The 25,383-nt window shown below is 37.6% G+C and overlaps 3 protein-coding genes across 6 annotated transcripts; 2 read left to right on the top strand and 1 right to left on the bottom strand.

Moving 5' to 3' along the window:
• Positions 1–1,314: 1,314 nt before the first annotated feature.
• Positions 1,315–4,498, top strand: LOC146168866 (fructose-2,6-bisphosphatase TIGAR-like). Of its 2 annotated transcripts, XM_083383586.1 has the most exons (6): positions 1,315–1,450; positions 1,608–1,708; positions 1,787–1,855; positions 1,942–2,062; positions 2,468–2,581; positions 3,704–4,498. In XM_083383586.1, the coding sequence occupies exons 1-6, from the start codon at positions 1,329–1,331 to the stop codon at positions 3,891–3,893; spliced, it is 717 nt and encodes a 238-aa protein (XP_083239712.1). In that variant the 5' UTR covers positions 1,315–1,328; the 3' UTR covers positions 3,894–4,498. The 2 variants fall into 2 exon arrangements, with proteins under 2 accessions (XP_083239712.1, XP_083239705.1); XM_083383579.1 differs by having other exon boundaries at positions 1,608–1,855.
• Positions 4,499–7,035: 2,537 nt separating this feature from the next.
• On the top strand, positions 7,036–13,156 carry LOC146168865 (fructose-2,6-bisphosphatase TIGAR B-like). Of its 3 annotated transcripts, XM_083383567.1 has the most exons (7): positions 7,182–7,309; positions 8,549–8,695; positions 8,831–8,934; positions 9,535–9,666; positions 10,289–10,409; positions 10,834–10,953; positions 12,225–13,156. In XM_083383567.1, the coding sequence occupies exons 3-7, from the start codon at positions 8,847–8,849 to the stop codon at positions 12,451–12,453; spliced, it is 690 nt and encodes a 229-aa protein (XP_083239693.1). In that variant the 5' UTR covers positions 7,182–7,309; positions 8,549–8,695; positions 8,831–8,846; the 3' UTR covers positions 12,454–13,156. The 3 variants fall into 3 exon arrangements, with proteins under 3 accessions (XP_083239678.1, XP_083239693.1, XP_083239686.1); XM_083383552.1 differs by lacking the exon at positions 8,549–8,695 and having other exon boundaries at positions 7,036–7,309; positions 12,225–13,154; XM_083383560.1 differs by having other exon boundaries at positions 8,549–8,934; positions 12,225–13,155.
• Positions 13,157–13,629: 473 nt separating this feature from the next.
• On the bottom strand, positions 13,630–19,115 carry LOC146168864 (uncharacterized). The gene is made up of 3 exons (XM_083383520.1): positions 18,886–19,115; positions 15,121–15,237; positions 13,630–14,814 (listed from the first exon to the last, which is right to left on the bottom strand). Exons 1-3 carry the CDS (start codon positions 18,952–18,954, stop codon positions 13,831–13,833), a joined length of 1,170 nt encoding a protein of 389 aa, XP_083239646.1. The 5' UTR covers positions 18,955–19,115; the 3' UTR covers positions 13,630–13,830.
• Between the last annotated feature and the right edge of the window lie 6,268 nt (positions 19,116–25,383).

The following is a 25,383-nucleotide window of genomic DNA, read 5'->3' as shown; positions in this document are numbered from 1 at the left end:
GTTTAAAAGCGGTTCATTAGGCGTAAATTTAACGATAGATGAACACCTTTTTAATTTCGATTGGTGTCTAACTTCGTTTAATGCACGCAGGTTGCACTTTTCTATCCGGTAACTTAGCAACACTATCAGCTGGATTTTACGTCATAATGTTATTACTAAAGGGGAATTCCCAGTAGGGTTACACGGATAGGTATGAGAAATACAAAAATTGCTGGATAGCTGTCACAGCTGCTTACTACTTTATTGTAAGAGGATTTGGCATAATATAAATGTTTTTTTACAAGTTTCACGAAAAATACAACATTCACATAAAGTATAATGTAGTGGGATTGTCATCGCTACAGCGAAACTTTAATGTACTACCTCACAGGCTCACATACGTTCGTAAAAAAGATGCGTTTATTGGGTTTGTCGTAAATATAATAGTTTAACAATCGCTTAGGCATACTACATGCTAAAACACACTAGTGTTTAACCTAAAATAATATATTTTCAAACTGTTATTGAATATCAACAACAGGAAATTATTTATCATTGTTTGAATTACATGTTTAGTCTTTAGAAAAGACAATTTTGCTCAAAAAGATATAACACTTAAACTTGAACCAAGGTTGTGCTATTTCTTATATTTTATATTATAATTTTATTTTATAACTAATACCCAACATTTTTGTTCAAAAATATAGCTACTTGATAATTTTTCACAAGTAAACTAGTTACTTAAAATTACCTTAGAAATAAGAAATGACATAATTTCCAACATGGCTTTTGAGTCTGTTAAAAATAACCTTCGCCCCACTCTGGCCAAATGTGCGATTTTGTAGAGTCTGGCTCTGATTCTACACCTTTTATTTCACTCATTTCACCATACGTTATTCTACCTTTACAATTTACAGTTTCTGGCCATATTGGTTTCTCCACTGAGCCCTTAGTCCAAGTACAACTTAGCAGTTAGCAGTCCAGCTATCCATACTAGACTTACAATTTTTATGCAAAACTATTTTCTTTAGTCAGATTAGTACAGATTCCTTAACAAAAGTTTTATATTCCGTTTTTTTCATAAAGTTTTATACCACACCTAAATTTTTATGCTGGGGGATGAGTTAGTTCCAGTCCCTGACAAATGTTTAGAATTAGCTGGTTATTTGAAATCCCCTACATATTGCATTCATAATTAAACTATTTTCCCAATCCAACTTTTTATATGTAGTCCAATTTTATACAAACAGAACAAGAAATCCTCTGTGTTATACTTTCTGGTATGGATTTTCATCTGGGTTTTGATTATGTTTTTATTTTACCTTAGAACATGTCCAGATAGCTATAAAATGTTTAAAATGATGCTTATCCGTCATGGAGAAACTGAACTTAACAAAATAGGTGTCTTACAAGGCCATTATGATGAACCGCTTAACAGTACTGGAAAGTTACAAGCAAACAAACTGGGAAAGTAAGTGTTGTATTAACTATAATTAAATTATTCAATTGTATTTGGCAGAAAATTTAAAAGTTATGGTTTAAACTTTGAAGTCGTTTATATGTTACTGTTGTAAAAAATAATTTATGGTGCCATCAATAATTGCTTTTCCATCATTTAATATTTTTAGATCTTTTTCAAAGGAGGTTTTCACACATATTTTTAGCAGTGACTTACTTAGGGCAAAGCAAACATGCAGTTTGTCACTGGCTGAAAATCGTTCATATGTTGGTAAGAAATACATACATACGGAAACAGTAACTTACTTTATTGTATATACCATAATACATATGAATTATTGTTTGTTAGGGTCTAACATGACGGATGGAATAAAAACTGATCCTATTCTTAGAGAGCAAAATTATGGATGTATGGAAGGTACGCTAGCTATTAAATTTTAAAATCACAGGAAAACAAATGTGCATGTTTATTTTCAAATTGTTACACTGTTTATTTATAAATAGGAAAACCAAAATCAGAACTGATTCAAGCTGCAAGAAAAGCTGGCCTCCCTGTTCGCGATTTTGTAGCAGAAGGTGGGGAATCAAGTACCCATTTATGCAAACGTGTTAAAACATTTTTTAGGTAAGTGCAAATCTGTGCATTTAAATCATTTCAAGGAATATAACATTTGTATATAATTTAGGAAATCAATGCTGATTAGAAATGGTTACGTACCTTGGATTACTTAGTGTTTATTTCTGTTAGTTTTTTAGCAAATATACATTAAGAGTGGTACATTGTATAGAATAAGAAGAGGTAATGTTTGCTGCCATCTCTTTCACTATTTTTGTTGCCTTTATCACACGTTTTTTCAGTTACCTCAGGTATTGTCGCATGTATAGAAGGGTTGTCATACACCCAGATTTTCATGAACATGTCTGGAGTATTAGTAATACACTTTGTAGAATGTTTAAAATACCTTGTAACATGAAAAATTCAACAGGCAAAACTTTCAAATAAATTGATGTAATTCTTGTTCAATCTTAGATCACTTTGTGAAGAACTCCGGAGTATTATGCAAAATGACAACATGTATGATGCAAAACCTATTAATGTGATGATTGTAACTCATAATGGGTTTTTAAGAGCTTATTTTGAAATGTAAGTATTATTTTTGGTAGCAGACCAGTCTTAATCCTGTACAATAATTTTAATTTAATTTTTTTAGTAATTTATCATATTCACACTGTAATATGTTTTCATTTGTTTTTTGTTATAAATATGTATTATTACCATAATTTATCAAATATAACTACTTACAATGTGTGGTGCCTTAAGTTATACAGGATTATTATAGGCAAGCAAAAAATCCAATTTATAACCTTATAAATATAATCCCTAAATTAATGATCAGGTAATATATGATAAACTGGTTAAACAATTTAATCTATTAATGATATGGTTTAATTGCATAGACAGTGCAAAGAGGCACTTGAAATTAAAAACTGAGAAGTCCACTTGATAAAATTTATAAAAACTCACTCCCACTCTCTAATTAATGATGATTTTAATTGACTTTAAGTCTATGTGTGTTTAATTTTAATGTAGAGTGATCTGCATTAATACAACCCAGATTTTCAGATTAATTGCAGAGACAGGGCAAAGAGACGCTTAATATTTAAAACTGGCAAATTAACTTAAATGTTGTTTGGTATCTTTGTTTTCTTTAGCTGAAAGTCAGTTGCAATGTAATTATGTGTATTCATCTAAGCTGACTAAGGTTGTATGTTCATACATAATTACCAATGTGATGAAGATAAGTTGCTGGCGAATAATTAGGCAAAATCAAATAAAAATCATAGCCATCCAATATGTGCAATTGGTCACTGCTATGGCTTTGATAATTGGTAACTAATAGTTGCCAAAATTGTGGACCCCAAAAGCAAAATAGATCTACTCATAAAGGCTCTAGTAAGTAGTAACAAAGCAAATGCTGTGATTTACCCCTCTATATAGTCAAAAAAATAAATAAAAACAAACACCAGAAAGTATAATCAATTGGATGTGTACATTGTTTTCGTAATTGTAGTATACAATGTTTTAGTAATTGTTATGCTACATTACCAATGTATCTAAATATCTAAAATGAGAAAACAAGATTCATATCACTAAGGAAAATTGAAACACTAACTGACATACATTAATGTGTGGCATCCACGACAATAAAGTATTTTTAAAACAGAGTATGGGTAAGCTTTTATTAATTTCCGATCAACCTTGCAGGTTGCAAGATGATTTTGGGTGCGAATTCAATGGAAAAAACTTCAACAAAGGTGTTTCAAATGCTAGTAAAACTACATTTCTTGTAAACTTTCCAACGTATGACGATGGAATTGTGTTTGGCGAGACTGATGAAAAAAAACAAGACTGGTTAAAAGGAATGACTGTAAGATGTACTGGGTATGACAAGTGACCACTGTAAGTTTAACCAAAGTGAGAAGTGAATTGGTGGAGATACAGCGGATATTATATTACCATAAGAAAAATCCTATGTTGAAAAGTTTGGAGAGGAAAAACTGTGATTTGAAGGGAAATAAAGACAATTGTTACAGGAAAGTAGCACAAGTTGGAATGCTGTCAAGCGTTGTGAAATGTGTACCAATGTGTTTTAAGGGTTCTGATTTTTAAACAAGGAATTATTTTATATGAGTAGGGACAAAATTTGTATACCTCATTTTTGTTGTTTATGCAATTCTACTTTTCCTAATGACAGTCACCAAATTTTCTTAAATGTGTCTTGTGCACTTGATTTATCAACCTTGTTGGCAATATTGTATTATTGTGCAAAACTAGGGCATTTTGTATTTTCAACAGTTGTCATTTTGACTACACTCTTTTAAATGGGAACTGAGCGGTCCCATTTGAAACTAGAAAATAAAAGGTAAGTATACTTACCTTGTGTATTGTAAGTTTTCGTGATTTTTTATAATGCTTTATCAGGTATTTTACTGCGTTTACAAAGGTAAAATATTTATTTGCTTTTTATTTTTATGGTATGATTTTAATTTTCTTAGCTATGTGTTTGTCTTTTTTCTTGTTTGTATTTGATACAATCAGAAATAAGTGCTAGAAACTCTTAAAAAAGTCGCCGGAAAACCATCGTGTCTAAAACGTCAATTCTTAGGCTATATAATAAAGACACTAGGGGCGTGTGTGTGGAGAGGGGGGAGGGCATAATTATTTTTTTGCAAGTTAAGCATAGCATGACGTTATAATTAAAGTAATCCTAAGAATCTACGATTGCTTTGTATCTGAAATAGGTCACTAAAGAAAAGGCGCGAACGCACTGTGACCTTTTAATCACTAATCACGTGTTATCAGCTTTGTATAATCTTCCTGAAGCCGCATGTTATAGCCGATTATTTAAAAAAATATTGGGGTATTTAACATTAAACCAAATTGCAACCTTATGTGTGTTTTTTTCAATGGAGCTACTAAACACAACATTGCCTAACAGTAAACACGTTTCGCATATTTTACGGAACGAAAACCCGTTCTGATCGAAAATCACTAACAAACGTAAAAAAGTCGTAGCAGCAATTGTTCAAATTGCGCGAAATTCAAGCAAATACGTAATCCCGGTAGATACCATCCTACATCCAACGAAAGAAAATCCCGTTTGAAAAGCAAATTTGTTTTACGTGTTTAAACCGCTGCAATAAACGCAATATTTTGCAAACGCAGTCCAAATGTTGCGTGATTTATACTCGGTTAGGGTTGCTGTATGTTGCCTCTGTAAGTGTCCTAATACCTCATGAAGGAATGTTAAGGAAAACGCTGCAATAAACGCAATATTTTGCGAGCTTAGGCTCCATTTACGTCGGTAAACAAACGGCAAACGCTATTAATAATAAAAGTAGAAATTTTGCCGCATGAAATTTTATTTTTACCAAGGCAATGTACATGACTTGATTTTTACGGTCACGCAGGTTATTGCTTTATAAATGTTTGGAAATGTACAATGTTGCGTGATGTTTTTGAGATGGTGCGACTAAATAATTGACTATATCACACGTCACTTGGGTAAGCATGTCACACATCTTTTAAGTAACGAAACCCCGCAACATTTGCCTATTGGGAATAACTCTCAGACGTAAAACTTTAGGTTGTAGCAGCAATTGTTTAGACTGCCTAATAGCGTGATATTTAAGCAAATACGTGATCCCAGTACTAAACTGCGTCAAACGTGAGAAAAATCCCTATTTGAAATAAAAAAAATGCTTACTGTTAAACTGCTGCAAAAAACGCAATTGTTGGGAAGGTTTGTTGTAAGATATCCGTGTAGGTTTCCTGATGTTTATTCAGTATGTTTAGAGAAAGTGAAAATTGCTAAACCTTTGCACTAAACGCCAAATTAAGCTGCCTCCAACGTCAGACAAACCCGGAACCCGTTAAAAAATATAAATTGCTTACTGTTCAAACTGCGACAACAAACGCGGTATATTTTTCGAAGTTAAACTTAAGTCTATACTTGGAACGTTGCACACGTTCGTTAACATGAATTATAACATGTGATGTGCTTTTTACGTAAAAGCCCGGTACCATACTTCTTCAAACGTAAGTAAAATCTCGCTTGAACTGGAAATTGGTTAGCCTACTATCAAAACCGCTGCAAGGACTAAATACCCAACAGCTATGCACGCCAAACATATACTTAGTGTCACAAACAAGTCAGTTCGACCACATCGATCGTTACCAATAAAAAAATAAAGTGATTTCAAATGGAAGCTAAAGCCAAAAAGCGTAAAACATTAGTTTGCGAAATTTATCATACAAATTATGAAGTCAAATGTTTAAATCACATAAATGAATAAATCTTTCTTTTATGACACTGTAGGATTTTTTCCCGGAAGTCCTAAGAGCATGTAGTTAAGTGTTAATGAAGCGGTACAATTCTTATCTTTTAACTATTTAAATTTTTAAGTTAGCAAAACTTTCATTTCGATAAAGTAAGACGTCGGAGTTTGTTCTGGACACTGGAGCCATGGTACTCTCAATCATGGGCGGCACCGTGATTTTACTTTGTGCGTTTATTTTGTTAAAATTACATACTTTTACCTTTAACGGAGGCATGACGCATCGGGCACATAAAAAATATTTGCATATTTTTATATATAGCATTTATAAAGTAGCTTGGCATAAATTACACTAGAGTTAACACGACGCCATATGCGATATCCTATATGCATAGCGCCTTTGGGCTGAAATGATTTCTTCAGAACGATTTATATATTGTACGACAATGGAATAGGCTAGTTTGCGCAAAAATTATTGTATCGCCACCTAATAAATAAAAACTTGGTATACTTTTGAGATACGGCTCGTACTTTATCCGTCTAATTAAAGTTGCCCTTTATTAGTGTCATTCAGACAGACAGATATAGATACAAACAAGCCTGTATGGACCGATTTGACGCCAGGGTTCCAGACGGTGGCTTGTCAACAGCAGTGCGATTCAGATATTTTAGGACGCTTGTGGCTGTAATCACCTCCTGGGATTTTGTCGTTGCTATAAGCATTACACAGATGCGTTTTATATTAGTCGACTGAAACAGCTAAGGGAGAAAATTAGATGATATTATCGTAAGTTACCAAGCATTTATACAGATACAACGGGTGTCATTTAACCGAGGAAAGATTTTTCACCTATAACCCGTTCGCCGATAGTCAAAGAATACCAGCAAATCGTAAAATGACAGCCATAAGTTATACTTTGACGTTAGTTCGTCACGGGCAAACAGTGAACAATTTGCTTCAGTTGCTGCAAGGTCAGATGCTCGATGCACCTCTCAACACTAAGGGTAGGAGACAGGCCCGGCAACTAGGCAGGTTTGTTCTTATTGGCTTGTTTCGTTGCATGACCTGCGTGTTTTGATACATATTACATATTAAATGGATATATTTAAATGGGATCACACATTATTTTAAACTTGTGTAATCCGTTCAATGACGTAAAAATTTTTCAGGAACCAATAGGTCGTGAAAGGGATACCTTTATACCCCTTAAATATTCAAATTCGCCTTTATTATTTTATATTAATTTGTGTTTAACACATAACCAAAACATTTTGCCCACAAATACTGTATTATATATTCTCTTCTGCTAAAGTATGAATGGCTAGCCGCTAGCCTAATTTGTGTTGGTGCACGTCTGACATGATATGGTCTGATTTTGAAGTTTTACCAACTTGCAATAAATTAAATTTTTGCAGTAGATAAAATGGGTAAATCAGAGACTTTCTAAAATACAATGAGATACGGTGCGAATCCAAGCTGCACGAGAACATATGGCATACTAACCCATTTTGGCACGTTTAGTGCGAATTCTATGTCGCACTAAACAGTCTTATGTTAATTAACCAGTTTAGAATCTCAGCGAAAAGGCTCCGTGCGTTGCTTGGCAGCACTCTAATTTTGACCGTATAAATGATAGTGTTCCTAAAAGGTTATTCGCATGAATTCAAACTGCAATTTCAGCTAAAATAACGAATTTATGCTTCATTACTGTTTTGTTTGTTATTATATACTTTTAGTTCAACAATTTGTAGCGGTGGTAACCGTAAATATATATGTCGACAAAAAAATTATTTACCAGACCTTATTTAAACTAATAATGATTTACTCTATCTTGGTTCACAGCATAATAAAAAGAGAGCCTTATTAAAAGTATTTTTTATCCACCTGTTCAGTCTACGTCCTACGACATCACAAATTTTGAGATAAGCTCCTTTTTATCGCTTTTTAAATATAAATTGCTTAAAATTTTGCCCGATAGTGCACGTTACCCAACCGCAACACTTGGCCTCCTAATCGTTTGCTTCATTACTTAAGTTTAGACACAACTTGGGCTACTTGATACAGTCTTCTGCGTTTCGTGTTAGTGATCAAAATTTCAAATGACTCAAATAGCCATGCAACCCACTGAAGGTTGCTCGTCATCTGAATAAATTATAATATTCACAAATATATATATCTGTTTATGTGTCCGCCATTAGCTTCATTTCACCACGTGTCCTTCTGCTTGGTTGTGCGACAAAAGTGTAGTCTACCTGCCTTTATTAAATGTAGAGACAAGATGAGCTGCTGCTGGTGATATTCAATACAAGGTCGTCAAATTCGACGACCAAATGGCCATCAACACCGCAACATATTCTGAAGACGAGATTTAACAGTTGTAGAACAATGGCCACTAGCTTGATCATATTCGCTTCAAAGGTCGTGTTGGTGTCTTTTTATTTGTCACAAGGTGGCGCTAAATTTCCAAAATATTAACAGCCGTGAATAAACCATATATCGCGTCAATTAAAACACCTTCTAAGCACGTCTAATTTTACTAACTGATATTGACAGGTTACTGAGCAAAGAGATGTTCTCTCATGTCTACTGCAGCGACACCAAGCGAGCAAAGGAAACATGTCGAATTATTCTTGAAGAGAACGTCCTTGAATCGACGGGTAATCTAAGAAACTGCTGAATTTAAATCACGGAAATGTTGTTGTAGTCTTTTTCAAATGCGAAGATTAATGAACAGGTTAATTTTATTCATACTGGGGGATAGGCAAATTTATGATTTTGTTATGCCATACCCGACTGCGCACCGTAAACATTATTTGTCCTACTTGATTTTTTAAATAAAGCATAAAAGTGGCAATATATTTTTATTTGCATCAATAAACAGACAATTAGGGAAAATAGAATAGGCAACGACTTTCAAACGATCCGATTTTATGTATATGGTGCAATAAAATAGCCTAGGAAAGGCATGCATTGAGTTCAGCCATTTTAGTTTTTTAATTGCAGAAGTTTTTATTGATTAGTTCAAATTTCGAATTAAGGAACTGACGATTCCACTTGGCAAAATATATTTTGTCTTCTAAACAAAACGTCTAATCCTGTTTTTACTTTTTAACTATGAGTTTTACTTGTTAATATACGCGTCAGCGAAGCAGTGATTGACTGGCTAAAACCTGCCGCCGATGGTTTGGGATTCTATAAAGATACACCCTAATGTTTTTTATTTGATTATTTTTTCATTTCCCTGTTAATCGTTACAGATTCCAACCTTGCAGATAGACCAATGAACGACAATATCTGCAACGAACAGCAGCATCTCGAAAAAGTTATCGATGCTTCGCGTTACGAGATAGACGAACGGCTGCGTGAGCGTTGCATGGGAGTAATGGAGGGTTAGTATTGAGTCTCCTCGGCTGTTGGCGACCTCCTTACATACTATTCATTACTTTGCTTAGGAGGAAACAGCTTTCCGTCTTCATTCAGTCTTGCGGTAGACATTTAAATGTATAGCGCATTCATAGCCCAACGGCTCACAGCATTTTTCTAAAGCAGACCGAGAAATGCGCGTTTGTTTTCATTGCGTTTCAATTTTGTTGGTTTTTCTGTTAAATAGGACTATAAACCGTTCCGAACACTAATCATAAAACCATATAGTTTACTTAAGTGCAATTTACTTTACAAAGTTTTACTCTCAGTCAAAATGTGCAATAAACGTTATTTCACTATTTATTTTTATTGAATGGCAATTTAAAACATTAAAACCTTAGGTATGTCAAACAAATACAGTATATATGGCTAGGCATACAAAACAAACCTGTTATGCAGGCAATATTTAATGTTATATACACGCATTATCACTAATATTCGTTACGTTAATGGGTTTCTGTGATGTGTAAAAGGCACATGTCGTTAAATATGCACTAAGTGACTAAATTGAGACTTAAACGCCAGACCCTTATTCTTTATATGCAAAATATAAACCACAGTAAAGGAACCTCTATGTAAATTGTTAAGGGAAACCCATTACCGACCTAAGAAAAATGGCAAACAGCTACAACCAACACAGGCGTACATTTACCCCAGAGGGTGGAGAATACCTAAAACAGGTGGAGACAAGGATGAATAACTTCTTCAGGTATAGTATTTTGCAATCGTTTGTATTTTAGGAAATGGTTTGGTGATGGAAGCCATAACCATTTTATCTATACGCAACGACTCTTTTGCGTTTAATTTTGAATTAAATTGTGATAACTCATGTGTCTTATTGAAGACTCTATAATCACCACTTCAACTTCATCATCAACGAACACATAAAGTTAACTATTTCTACAAATGTTTCTCAGACTCAATTATACTGCATTTCGGGGTGTTCGAGACGGATAGATCAATTTCCAACATGTAGCTTTTCTGTTACCTAAAAATGCATATAAGTTAATGCCGCAGTTGAGTTTCGGCGAAATTAATTTATGTATAAATAATTGATTTCCGTTACGCACGCCGACGAGTAGGCCACGGCCGTGTTCGGCAATCGGTTTGTAATAACCCGTATATGTGCATAGGACTGTGTGCGACCGACTGTGGAACAGCGAATACGCGCGAAAAAGCCAGGAAGCCGATCAACCAGCAGTGCACGTTCTCGTCGTCGCACACAGCGGATCAATTCGAAGTCTCATCAGCTCGTGAGCAAACAAGTTTGCCCAATCACTCTTTGTTTTGGGATTTTTTAAAGTTTCTTTATCGAAAATTCAGGAACATTTTACTTTCGCCATGTTACCTGGGTTATGATAAGGAAATCATTTGGTTTATAGAAAGTCTCGCTTAAGTGTTTGTTTGCTTCTTTGTGCCCTAAAACATGTTGAAATTTGGAGAAAACGATAATTTTTTACCAACCACATTTGGTATTTTCTACTAAGCGGTCACCCATTCAAACTTGGTATTTTGTTTTCGAATAAATTGAAAATTGTTAAGAAGAATCGCAACTAACTGAAAGTAAATCATTGGTAACGTATTGACTACATAATATGCATAATCAGTTCGTACTTCACATTTCGAATTTTACTGTCGGTAACGAAAGGAGAAGTGTAGAAATAGAAAGTTTGTCGTCGTATTCAATTCCCATGTTAATCCAAATGAATTGGCAACGAACCGTCGCATCATTTCCTTTCAGTTGAATTTATTGCATTGCGTGAACTACTTTAATTCAAAATGGGATGTACTTAAAACACGGCTTTATATACCAGGCGTAAACGTGAAAGCCTTACAACATTTAAATTTAGCGCACCCTCTCTTTGAGCTTGCTTCTAAATTACATACAAAATGTATAGTCGTCAGTTTTTATGACAACAGCATCCTCAAGCTTGCAAAACGTTACTATAGGGTTAGCCTGTGAAATCTGCGAATTCAAATTTGTGTCGTTATATGGATACAAGCGGTTCGTGCTGCGAGGTATCGTGTGCATGCTACGCAACTTTCCATTTTTATATTATGAAATAAAATTTGCCATCTGGCAATGCGCGTCACTGCCCATTGTTCTCCATACGCGATAGGGTCACGCTATTTATATTGGTGTTTTTGCTCCGAGCATACTGCTTTTTCATCTTATATGTCGGCAGCAGAGGTTTGCATCTACAAAACAACTTTTTTATCTACAAATAATACTATACTTGTAATTACGATTAGCACAAAACAATCTTGTTATTGAACCATCTAACAGACAGTGGTAACTCATTTAATGTTTGGCTATTTTACGTTAACGACAGCCTTTTTTGTCGCAAAAAGTCATTCTTTTGTTTTAGATTTTAAACGAATAGTTCGTATTCCCAATCAGAGAACAATGTTAAATTGATACCCTAAGATAATTATTTTGATGTGTGTTGTTTGCATGAACGTCCAAAATTACCAATACCGGTATAAATTAAATTATATTTAGACGTTATTTTTTGCATTAAAGAATGACCAAGGAATATCGATGCGAGCGGATTCCAGAAGACCTTTTGGATCTCACCTGCAAGAACACCAACCGTACAGTGCTGGAGGTTACACTCAGTCCAAACAATTGCGGCACAAAGCAAGGCGGCCACTCAACCCAGCATCCCTACGACGTGCATGTGCAATGTCTCATGCTTTTTAACGCATCGCATTTAAAGAACAGTCAGGTTGATGTCGATAGTGGCCTATGATGAAGAATTCAAGATTGTATTAAACTTTTTATAGTCCGAAATATATTAGGGCGTTAATTATATATACGTTGCCATGTCTGAATTTTGAATTTGTCCGTTTTTCAAGTTACGTCTTGTTTTGAGAAGCTTGAAGTTTACAACTTAACAAACCAGCTTTGCGCTACAACTTGTTGATAATGTTTTTACATGCTGTTATGAGCATAAGCAAAAAGCAATTGAACCGTTTTCCTAATAAAAAAATAGAGGAAAATAATCGAAGTGGGAAATAATAAATCATATGCTCTTGGATACTTACAAAAAATACAATCCTGATGAATCTGCGCACCACTTTACTAAAACTGCAAGAAGCATAACTCTACAAGAAACAGGCAAAGACTTGCTTATATAGATAATATATTTTGTTGTTTCATAATCGGCGACAAACGTAACCACGACATAAATATCAACCAGGTTTGTTCGAAATTTGCTTTTAACACTGCATTTGTACTGCCATACGAACGATGAATTGCAATAAAGCGAAAAACATTAAATCAATAAAAACAGCATCAGTGATAAAACGAAAATTTTGTTTTTTTAAGTATTATGAAAAATGTTCCCGATTTTTAAGGTAATGTTATTTAAACGTCGTATTACAAACCATAGCAAAAAAAATATTATGCCATATTTTTTCAGAAATATGATAATAATTTTTAATTTAATTTGGAAGTTAAAGGAAGGTAACTCTATTAAAAAAATGAAAATGCAAGCCAGTTGAAATGCGCATACAGCAGAATACATATTGCACAAAGGGCAAGTACGCACTCAACCAAACCTTTTTCAACGAAATATTTAAGTTTGCTTCGTTTGAACTAAGGTAGAAATAGGACTCGCGAGCGAAAAAAACCACAGTGATATTTGTTAACAACGTCGACAACTTTAGCATGTTTGGAGCTCTGAGAGTGAAAGTTTTTTTCTGTTTTTCAAACAGGCTGTGATAACTTGCACGCGACGTGGTAGCTGCAAGTTATGGAAAGACAAAACGACAAGAAGAGCAAATATTTGCTTGGAACGGTTTATGTGTGCATGATTTGCGAAAAAAAATGTATCGCAAATTCAAATGGCAGTTGGGGCTAAACGAGCTGTAATTTTGTTTACCTATATTTTAGTATAATTAGCAGATTTTTAAAAACAAACCATTTTGTCTTATTTTATAATTTTCTTGTAGTGTCATTGGTGGTTCGAATGAAGTTAGAAAAACAAAATGGAAACTTCGGAACATGTGCAAAATTTTTGGATTGTCTGACCCGGCCATAAACGTCATCTCTTCTATCAGTCAGGGCGCAGGCCGGAAGTGTGTGACGTAGTCAGTCGCGCAGGCTGACGTCATTGAGTGCGGGGCTAGTGGCCGGTGCCGCCTACAGTGATGGAACGCATACTCGGGCCGCGCGCGGTCGTGACCGTCGAGCAATAAGCAGGCGGTTTTGGTCGCGACGGTGGCGCGCAGTACGACTTGAGATCGCGGAAAACGGAGGTGAAAAACTGCGAGTCGTTGTTGATCCGTAGCATCTTGCCCGAGAGCCGGTCCATGATCTTGCAGCAGCGGCCCCAGAACGCGTAACGCTCCGGCTCGATGAGGAAGGGCCGCAACGGGTAGGAGATCTCGTTGCCCATGTATGAGTAGCTCATGTAGAGGCAGGTGAGCACGATGCACTGCACCTCGAACACGGACGTGGCGTTTTCCGGCACCATTTCGCGGCACAGCATATAAACGAACACGACGCTACTGGGCATGATAAAGGTGATGTCCTGCCATCCTTGCATCAGCAGCGACCGGTCGACTCCGTGCAACCACGAAATCACGTCGCTCGGGTCTAACTCGGGAAGTCGCTTGCAGCGCCGGCAAATAAACTCACCCAGGCAGCGCAATAGTTCGGCAGTGGACGCTTGAATAACAACTTTTCGGGGCGCGCCCCCGGATGGTTTGGACCCCGCCGTTATAGCAGGCTTTGATTGTTGCGTAACCCTAGGTTGGCCTCGTTGGACCGCAATGTTTTTTTCTTCTTTCTGAACGCCTTCGCGCCCATTGCTGTTGGCCAAGGAAAGCTGCGATTGTTTGACAGTTAAGCTCTTGTACTGGTCTTGCATATTTTGGTCGTCATTTTTCTGCGTTCGCGGCTGCTGGTAGACCGGCTTGGTGTCAATAACACCATTTGAAAGGCCGCTTATGGGCGGCTTCGAGTTTATAACGTAAAGAGACTGCGACTTCTTGAGGCTATTGCTGTTGTGGCCAGCAGGGAGGCCGTTCGGGTGTCGCGCATTCACGTGGCCGCCTTGATTGGCTTGATACAGTGTTCCATCAGGATACGATAACGAGGGATTTACCTGCATGGCGGAAAAATAACTTGGTGAATTACCGGCGAAGGCAAATAGTATAAGGGTAGTTTTCAACCTAATTACCAAATTTGTTTTTCTTGCGCTTTAGTTCTGTTAACCTTACATGACTGTAAAAGTTTTAAACGTCAATCACGTTTTTGTCACAAACCGCACAAACGCATGCGGGGACTTTTTTAGAACGATGTTATTTGCTAGAACGAAACGCATTTCAACCCCAAAGAATAACTTACTATAGATTAAACCAAAAACAAACATAGTAAAATATTTTTATTGAATATTACATAATGAACAAACCTTAGATCCTTTTCCTCCACGTCGTCTAGTCGATTCGACCAGTCGCTTCCAGGCTGTGCTGCTGAAAATTATCGATCGCTTTTTTCGCCCATGCTGATTGGTGTCGATGTAGGGAATCTATAAAAGAAATAAAGCACGTTAATTTACAGGTAATTGCAGCCGCTTTTGCTGACGTAGTTGCTATAATGCGAAATAATTGCCTTTTGATAGGAAAGAAAATAGGTGTCGCGAATGTTTTGCCTTGCGTGACCTAGAGCATACTTGGTCCAACTGCAACTTGGTATTGCAGCATCACGAAGTTAAAAAAAAACTTTAGATCACGTACACTAAAAAAATAAATAACGTACGCCAAACTAAGTTGTTTCACATTACTAAAAAGAGGCATTACTTGTTTATTAGCGGTTGTGTTCTATCATAGTTATTTCGTTACTGTGCAACGGACATAAGTTCTCAACCAACATATCTTGAAAACAGGCCAAGATGCACCTTGTTAACTTCCTTCGTCTAAAAATCGATACGCAACTATAAGCAAAGGCCTTTGATTCCCTTGACGGACAGAAACCAATTTAGCTGAAATATTCGGGCAGAATAGGATTGATTTTTTTCAAAGCCCTAATCGATTTTAATAATCTTGGTTACAAAGGGCAAGTTTTAGCGTTAGGATTCGACCTTGACGGAGTGCTCGTCTTCAAAAGGACCAGAACTGCACTTCCGACGTGTTGCAAACGCTTACGTTTTATCCTATGCAGTATACCGAAAAATTGCGCCAGCACACATACTACCAACAACAGGCTGTTGGGAGACTAAATCAGCCAGGATATGACAACACGTAGCGCTATTTCCTGTGTGATTAGCTCTCTGTTTATGACAATGTGACAGCTATACCTTATTAGAGACAAAGCGACACAAACCCAAAGAGATTAATCCTTTTGTTGTTAATATTATGTTTAAAAACGTTTCGACACAATTCTGCAGATTAAGATTCTCGAGATCACGTGTCCATCGGCAAGCACATTCGGATTCGACAACTTAATCCATAATCTTTGTTTGGTCCCAATCAAGCATCATGGTGGCTGTATAGTTTACCTATCGTTCCACTTTTACTTGATTGTATACGTTGTAATTTGCCTTAACATTGTGGAAGTAGGCGTGAACATGACATAAATTAGTAATGTCTTGAAGCGAGCATTTGTGTACCTCTAAGCAAATTATTTATGTCGTTTACAGAAAAGCAGGGGTCCCGTTTGTGACGTGTCAACGTTACCTACAAATAACCTTTGATCAGAGGACGAAGCTACTTATTATTTCGCATTGTGGTGTGCAGTACAGGGTGACGCAATGTGTTTACGGAAATGCATTGGGCCACATTTCGCGTCACCATTGCGCGGGGTGGGTGACGAGGAAGAAAGATCTCGGAAAGACGTGTAACAAAGTTTTGCTAATGGAGTAGAGCAGGGCAGGCGGACAAACGGCGATTGTCTATGTTTGCCGAGTGACGCCGGGTGCATTATACTGACGGTGACAAATAGATGATGCGCCACAACAACGAGCGACTTCCGTCCTCGAGTCGCAGCATCATTCAGTTTGTGGGAGCCGGCCAGCGCGGGCAAACAGGGCACTTGCCTCACATCCGCGTGTTTTGCGCAACCGCCACCTATACTGGCGTACGTTGTACGCCTTGTAAATACGTTTTGCGACACAAAGAAGCCGTTTGGTTATTGTTGCGCATATAACCAAACAAGGCTTGCAGGTGATTGACGTCGGCTGCCGTAAGGTTGAGGTCATTTTCACCAAAAAAATTTGTCCGATTTCAGGGTATAGAAAATATTAGTTCTTTTGTTTATGGGGTCTTGTATAAAAGGGGTTCCACGCTTTATAAAACGGTTCTTTTAAGTTTTTCGAGGATCGTTGTATTAAGAGGCTGTAATATATTGCGTCTCCAAAGGACAAAAGCTTAAAAGTTAATAGGTGCGTTTGTTGTCCATATTACAGTAGAGGCTGTATTGGTTTGATAAATATAACTAAATACTGCCGAACTTATTACTCAGGACATAAGACCGCCCCTTTTTGCACAACTCCAACAAGAACCTAAAATCTAACTACATGCAAATGATAAGAGGTGCTGTTGCATATTGGAACGGACACCTTCCGGAAGGTGATATGAACCTAACCGATCTAAGACGATGCAAAAGGCAAGCCACTCGTAAGAATCGCCCCATTCTTCGACAAGGAGGGCCGATACAGGCTTTTAAACTGCACCAGCGAGCAAAGGGTTCGTGCGCCTAGTCATTTGCTCAAAGTAAGGAGGATGTGCGCAGCAAATTCGCTGGTTGCGGTAATCAATTCACGATTAGCGTCCCATCGTGTTGTGAGGGTTAGCGTGACGTCCTTAAACCTACATACGGGCCATCTTGCAAAGTTCGTCGAAAAAATACCCCCCTGAACATCACAATTAGTAATTAAATACGTGCGATAACGTTGAGGGTCGATACAGGGATTTTGCGTCGAAATACACCAGCTACATTAGTTTGACGTAAGTACTGAAGCTGGGTTCATTAAAATGTGCCTATATTGATAGTATTGTAACCACATCACTTCGTGTAAGACCCTGAACATGTCGCGTTTTCACAAACAAATTATTTTGTCAAAGCATTTTTATAAAAATGGTATATACTGTATTCAGTGGATTTTTAGTTGAGAGAACCCGCGCGAATGATGTTGCAGTGGGTTTGCTTCTTACACACGTATACGTAACATCAAACGAATCACGTCGAAGAGCACATATCATATCCTGTTTATTGGATTCAATCCGACTTTTCGACATAGTAAATACAAATCGTAATGTGAAACATGCCTCATATCTAGTTTTACTTTTTTCCGGGAAAGTAAAGAGAATGTTTTCAGCTGTGGATAATGGGTCTTTTATGATTTGAAATCAGTAACAATAATTACGGTAAATGTTGGTAACGTTAACCCGAACAAATAAATGCCTTGTCTTAATGAGAATCGGTCTTCATGTTATGTTGACAATAGATCCATCGCATTATTCATAATAATCGATATACAAATCGTATTATACTTGAAATGCTTGCCGCAGTATACTTAGATGAATTTGGATAGATCAAAAAACATCTCCAGTCTTTTGCGTTCACACCGGGCGTAGACGACCAAAAGCTAATTGCTTGGAGTCTGCGACCAATCGATTGCTTATAGGATGGCATATATTGACTGGCTGGGCCACCGTTCGTTGTTTTCGGTTTTCGCTTTTGTGTTTAATAATTGATGTCGGACGCCCAGTCTGGCACTCATGTGAACGAGATCCAGACAGAACGCTCCAAGCAGGCTTGCATGCCTATACTTGGCATTGTGGCAGCGAAATCAGGAACAACAACACACGACTACATTGGCTTGCATTGTGCTTCAAAACATTGAGACAGAATTATAATCACTTGGCGTCTAGTTAAAAAGAAACGAGTTCTCTTACGACATACACCGTGGTCTTCACACGTCATGAGAACCAGGATGCGTTTACGATATGTTATAGCCATACAAACGCAGAAATCCCTATTTTAATCAGGAAACTGGCAGCCGCGTCGACAATTTATAGATTTTTCATCGCCGAAAATCAATATGTATCTCTACAGCAGCCTGATGAACCACGTCGTTCCACAGAGATTACAATCGCGATTATTTTGTGATTCTCGATCAGCAATCCACTTTTCTAATCGTAATTCTTAACTGACAAACATACAATAGTAATTTTACCTGTTTAAGATTTTCGATGCTCGATATTCGTTGATCTCGAGGCAGGTCAGTGGCCACACTGTTACCCATTTTCCAATAAGCCGTCGGCTCCAGTAATGAAGTTTGAATTATTGATGATACCTTCGATGCAAATGGATGTCCTTCGTCCCAGCGCAAAGGCGTCCTTACGCCGACGCTCTGCTAAGATTTGGCAGTAATCTCATTAAGTTACAGGCAAAGGCCGTTAGTTACTGTTCTGCAAACCAAAATAAACGTTAAGAACAGTAGATGACAATTCTTGGTTTTGCGACCTCCGCCTTGAATCACACTCAACAATCGTTCTTCGTGGTGTGTCGTAAAGTTTAATTCGCCATGAGGTAGTAAAACATTTATACGCGAATGTTTAGCTTTAAAATAAACGTTTATTATTAGCTGTCTGATCGTACGTGGCGGGGTAGCTTAGTCGACGGTTGTACTTAATTGCCAAAAATCCCAAGTAGTTATACGTCTTTTCACCATGTTAAGTGTATTTTGTAGTTAGCTCATAATAATTGACACGAAAATAATGTTGTCATAGGTCACGGATTGTTCACTGACTTGCTTGTATAGATGCTACCCAAAGCGACCCCAGACAGTCTTTAAAATAGGTAACGCCTACAGAGACTGCTGGTCGCTATTTTCTGATCGACAGATGCGTGCGTAGGCCCACTCAACGAAAGAAGAACAATACACACACAGACAATCTGCTTCTAACGCACTCTGTTTTTGAAACGTTGTGGTGAGCTGTATATCGAATTGCGGCAATCTTTTAAAATCAAGTTTTAACTTATAAAAAGATTTCGGCGTAAAACAAGCTTTAATTAGTTTCCAGTCTTTTATCTTCTACCGTAGGCGTCTATCCTGATTTTATTTTGGTCTGTCAGTATCAAACCAGTATACCACATCTATTAATATCATGCTGCTTTAATGTTGCGATTCTGCTATTTTTATCTAGCTAAAGACTTGAAACTGAAACCTTCCAAAAACAATATGTAGCGTGCTGTACAGCACACTAACACACAATGACACACGATCCCGTCGGCTTGCAATTTTTCCTCGCAGAGGCGCATAGAGAGCGGCTGCCAAAAGATGAAAAAGGCAACACGAGCTATTCTGCTGGGCGCTCGCAGCCCGGTTAGCACTAAGCACTTCCTGGCCCTGCACGTCACGTTATGCAACTCGTGCGTCTGTTTTAACGTTTGATAGTGAAAGAAAAAAACATCAAAATAGCTTCTGCTTTGTTTTGATATGGCTCACACGTTTCGTTAATACATCTTTAGAAAAATGTTTACTTCTGGAGAATGGCATTTGGGCGTGCAAATAGACACACTTCTTATGTTGTCCAATCCAAAATACAATTATTTTTTGTTTTCCAGTGTTGTGAACAAGTCATTTTGAAATGACTAAAATCCCAGTCAAGTCATTTGCCAAATGAATTAAGTCTAAGTCAAGTCATGTATAAAAAACTTAAGTTCAAGTCAAGTCTTTTTGACTAAGAGCAAGTCAAGTCCCAGTCAAGTCATAATTATAGCAAGTCAATTCTAAGTCTAGTCCTTTAGTTTTTTTAAAACTAAAAGTAAAACTATTAAAATTCCTAAAGCAATAACTCAACTAAAAAATACAAAACGCAACATATAGCAAGCAAATTTTTTTATGTGCATAACTTTGGATAAATAACTCATTTTTAAATGCCTAATAAAACACTTAATATTTCCCAAATATATTATTTGTTAAACAGATTTAAGTCAAGTCAAGTCATTTGTCCAAAAGACTTGAGTCAAGACAAGTGATTTTTCTCAAAATACTTGAATCAAGTTAAGTCATTTAAAATAGTGAATGAAGTGCACTTAAGTCAAATCATTGACTTAATAAGTCATTACAACACTGTTGGTTTCATTTCAAACCTAATATCATGGAAGAGAGAGAGAGAGAATGAGAAGGTTCATCACATTGATTAGGAATTACACAATATCGATCATGTTTTTGAACAATGTTCACAGCTACAAACAACTTCTGACAAAACTGTTTTATGAGCGACTTACATAATTCATCATAATTTATGATATCGATGTAAAGAATTGGTAATTTAACTCTGATTTTGACAGTTTAATCATGGATATATTGAATTATTGATTTACATGTAAAGTGCACATTGGCATGATTAGTTATTTTAGGTATTTTTAATAAAAGAGAAATTTATATTTAAAATTATTTTTTTGATTCACGCCTGCTCACTACCAGAGCGATAAACTAATTCAAGGTACACTAAGAAAAAGTCGACACTTTCCCAACGGGTTATAAGAGTGCGTCCTTACCTGAAATTAATTTGAAGCACGGAAAGCGTGAAGAAATAGAGCGCGTTTAACAAAAAGAGGAGTTGTGAAATCTTGCGCGTAAGTAGTTTTTGACTTCACCGCACGGAATTTCTGGGGTCGTTGTTCGCCAGAAAGGCGCCGACCTAGGGCAGTACTTCTGCTCCATTAGTCGGGCAGCAACTGCGAGAGGCCATTGCGCCAATCGTTCGTCGGAACGACAACGTGACTACCCGTGAGAACCTCAACCGAAACAAGGCAAGCTACTAGTCGTAGATGCTCGTTGGTGTGGGCCCGAAAACTTATAAGGCACTACGCGGGTACTTGCTTGTTCAATTCGTTCCAATGCGAAGCACGCATCGAACGGTTAATTGTTTCCGCCTTTCGCGTGCTGGCTGCTCCCAGGACGATCCAAGAACGCGGGTAAGGGAAAGCAGCACTCCGATGACTGACTGTTGCTCAAACTTGGCTTGTTGACAAAAGTCGCTTTCACTCGTCTGGTGAGAGGTGCCTTTAAACCCTATGCCGACCGTTCGACGGACGCCCATCGAAACACGTCAACTTCTGGAATGAGGATGATGGGAGTTTTCGTTAAATGACACGCGGATAGCCAATAATTGAAAACACTAGGAGGTTCTGTTTTACCATGTAGCTTATAGGGTCTATGCTCGTAAACTCACGGTGACAAACGACCTAAAACTTTTAGCCGGCCTAGCCTACCCTATGTTCAATTGAAACAAAGCCGAAGAAAATAATTTGAATGATCCGAAATGAAACGTTTCGTCCATACTCGCCGAATTAAAACATTTCTCACAACGTGTGTTCTCAGGCCGCGCAAGTGCGAATCGACCGCAAGTAATTGATCAAGTGTCCGACCCTTGGACCGACAGCCTTCGCCAAGCGGACCTTGTCAATCGTGTGAAGGCGTCATGATATCTGCCACGTTCAACCAATCGCTGTCACAATATGGGCAGGGTTCCAGGTTGGGGTTGGAGTACACGGGATCGGATTTTTTCGTGGAATATAGAATTGAAAGGAAGAGCAAGGCATCTGCGGCGCAGTTCTCATGATTAGTCACATGTCCTGCAACGCAATTTTGTCCTTCTTGTCATAACAGTATGCTTTATGTAAAAAATAGTGCACGATACGTAATTCTGTCAAGTGTAGATCGCACTCTGTTCATTTAGATTGATTTGCAAAGACAACTGCCTTTACTCCCGTTGGGTTTCAATCCGAAACCACCGCCCGACAGTTAATTTTAAACGTATCGCAGCCTCGAGTAGATTCCTACCTGACGGGTGCACGAAACAAAATGTCTATCATTTTATATTTGCAAATATTATGTTCTTCCAGATATTGCTCCATACATATCCTTGTGATGGAAGCTGGCCTTGTTTCGTCTTTTTTATCGTCAACATATAAACCAATTGTCATCGTTGAACATTAGATAGATATTAACGCAGGAGAACAGTATCTGGTCGGAACCAGTGTCACTGAAGTATATAGATATCGAATAAATAGACCTACTACTGATACGGCCAGCTGTTTTAAGTATCGGTTTTATACATCTTTTTGTTTGTTTGGTGCTATTTTAAATTTGCTTTTACATACCAAAATCATTGCAATGCGTACAATACATGTATTAGAAATGTTATACGGGTTTTTCATACGCTCGGCAAAACCTGCTGTTTTGCAGAGGGAGGATTGTTCGCCAGCAGCGCAATTGCAGAGCCACTATTTTTTAATCTTGTGACGTCAACCGGCCGCAACCTTCAGTCGACCCTCGTTCAATGCGCTTCGTGCTAAATGCTGCCATCTGCTTGACGTCGATTCAAACCTTCTGCTCTCACCTTTAAAAATGGGTCGTTTTTGGCTTCTGCTTATCGTGCCTTTGTTGCAAAATATTTGCTAAAGAGACGAACTGCAAGGTCAAGTTATTTTAGGGTAGCTGAGAATGTATTTGTTCACATGATGTTTTGTAATTTTTTGTGTTCTTTACAGTTTTTTTACCTGTTTTGCGAGGAATGCAAACGTTCACAAGCATTACACCGTTACCCCATTGGAAAGGATATTACGAAACCAGTAGGCCTAATTAGGACTGTGTTGCAAACATGGCAAGGATAAACTTATCTAGTATGAGGAAGTGAGGTCCGAACTCACCACCTCGGCCAATTTAGGACCGTCGCAATTTGCTTTCCTTGCAATATAATTCTGATTAGGCTCTGGTTTAGTGAAACTGTATCTGGTTTAGTGAAACTGTATGCCCAGAATACACTCGGTGAACTATTAATATGTGTGCCATTATCATTGATCCGTACAACTTACGAATGACTGTAACTGTACTACAGAATACCCAATTTTACAACCCAAAGTACAGTAGTTAAAAAGCAGAATAAAATCTTATGGTAAACAAGACTGTGAATGTTTATACGAAACGTCTCTCCTGCGCTCGCATAATGCAGTTGAACGCATTTCAATTCCCAACGGTTACCGACAGTTCGACGTTCATTATCCTGCAACATACGTGAAATACGTCGCCTTGCTCAGCAGACCAAACAAAATGAGCATATGGCAAAGGTACTGCAGATGACCCTTGGGACACGTCGCTACAGCCCACCGCTGGCACTTTAAGTTCTTAGAATTTGTTTTTCTTGTTTGTTTTAAACGAGTTGCGTTGTGCGTCAGGGAATAAATGTCCCTCACGAGGATTGTCGAATGCCATATGCAGCTTATGTGGGCTTTTGTATTGTTGTAGTACTGGTTGTTGGGCTAAACCAATATAACTAGCGATATACGTTGTTTATAAAAACAAGTTATTGTAAGCAATAAAAAACATAATTAATTTAGGGGTTTGGGAGAACTTTTTTGTTTGGAAAACATTTTTGCTAGCTACTTCAGCTTTAATTTTTGTTCTACGTCTAACAATACAACCTACAGGAATTATGCTCCGAAATTTGATGCATCTCAAGTTTAACCTTCTTAGCGTTAGAGTCAATTGAATACGAGCACAATATGTACCTCTAAAAGGGGATGAAGCGATTGTTCGAAAGCAACCCAGAGAGTGTCGAATATCTCAAAGTACAATTGACCTCTCATGCAACACTGGACATTTCTTAAGGCCCTTTGCCATATTTAGGCTACATGCACTATAGGTCGTGCCCTGAAAACTTCCCAAATATAGGTCCTGACTTGCGCAAGGCAACGTTGTTCGTTCCTAATAGTTTGGTGAATTGCGTCGAGTTCGGCCCAATGTACGTAATTTAGCCAATAAATTACATAAGGTAATACGGTTTTGTTCAATGTCATTTCTTATATATAAGATACCCAAGTGAAACTACTCCTTCATTTGTAGCGCATATTACATGACATTTCAGGTAACATCGCTGTTAATAATGTGTCCGCAAGCAATTAAGGTAAAACTTGGCAGAATTTGTATATTAGGCCGAGAGAAAAAATGTTTCGATCGTAGACCTTGCTCCGGCCAAACAAATAATTGGCATTTTCGCCTGTCAAACAGTTAAGGTCGGGCGGAGCCTACGTGGCGACGCGTACAATCAACACGCGCAATCGGCCAGCCGAGACTAAAAAGAGCTGAACCTGCCGGAGAAATGTCAAGACGCTTTGAAGTTTTTAGGAATTGGCCGGGTTACAAACACGAGCGTCGCGACGCGCTCCAAATTAGTCGGAGTGCGCGGTTGCAATACAAATTACGTAAATAGCTCAACGTTCTGCCCCGCCTCTGTCCCTTGCTGGTTTTACGTGCATCAAAAAGTCTGGGCGGATGTGTAAGTTAAAATGATCTTGTTTTAAGTCCAGACGCACAACCTACAACAACGAAGTATAAACGAATCAGACACTTTGTAAAAATAAGTTTAATTAAATCCTAAATGAATAAATCTAAGTGAAATATTTTGTCCAAATGACTTAAAGACATGACAGTTTGTCTTAAATTTTAGGCATGAGGTAATTTGTGTTAAAAGTAATACCTAAGTGCATTTTTTCGCTTCATTTTTTGCAAAACTGCGTTTCGTTAGCGCTACAGAACGCATATAAAACTTAAAATTTTACTATTTATGAGAGACAAGGAGAAAGTCTATGTTTCAATCGAAGTGGTGCTGGTATTTAGGAGAAAAAAAATGATCATTAAGTTTAGAAGGGCACGTGTAAA

This window comes from Ascidiella aspersa, chromosome 1 (assembly GCF_963924565.1).
Source record: "Ascidiella aspersa chromosome 1, kaAscAspe10.2, whole genome shotgun sequence".
Lineage (NCBI taxonomy): Eukaryota > Metazoa > Chordata > Ascidiacea > Phlebobranchia > Ascidiidae > Ascidiella > Ascidiella aspersa.
Note: the sequence above shows the minus strand (reverse complement) of the source record. Positions and strands in the feature narration are given on the sequence as shown.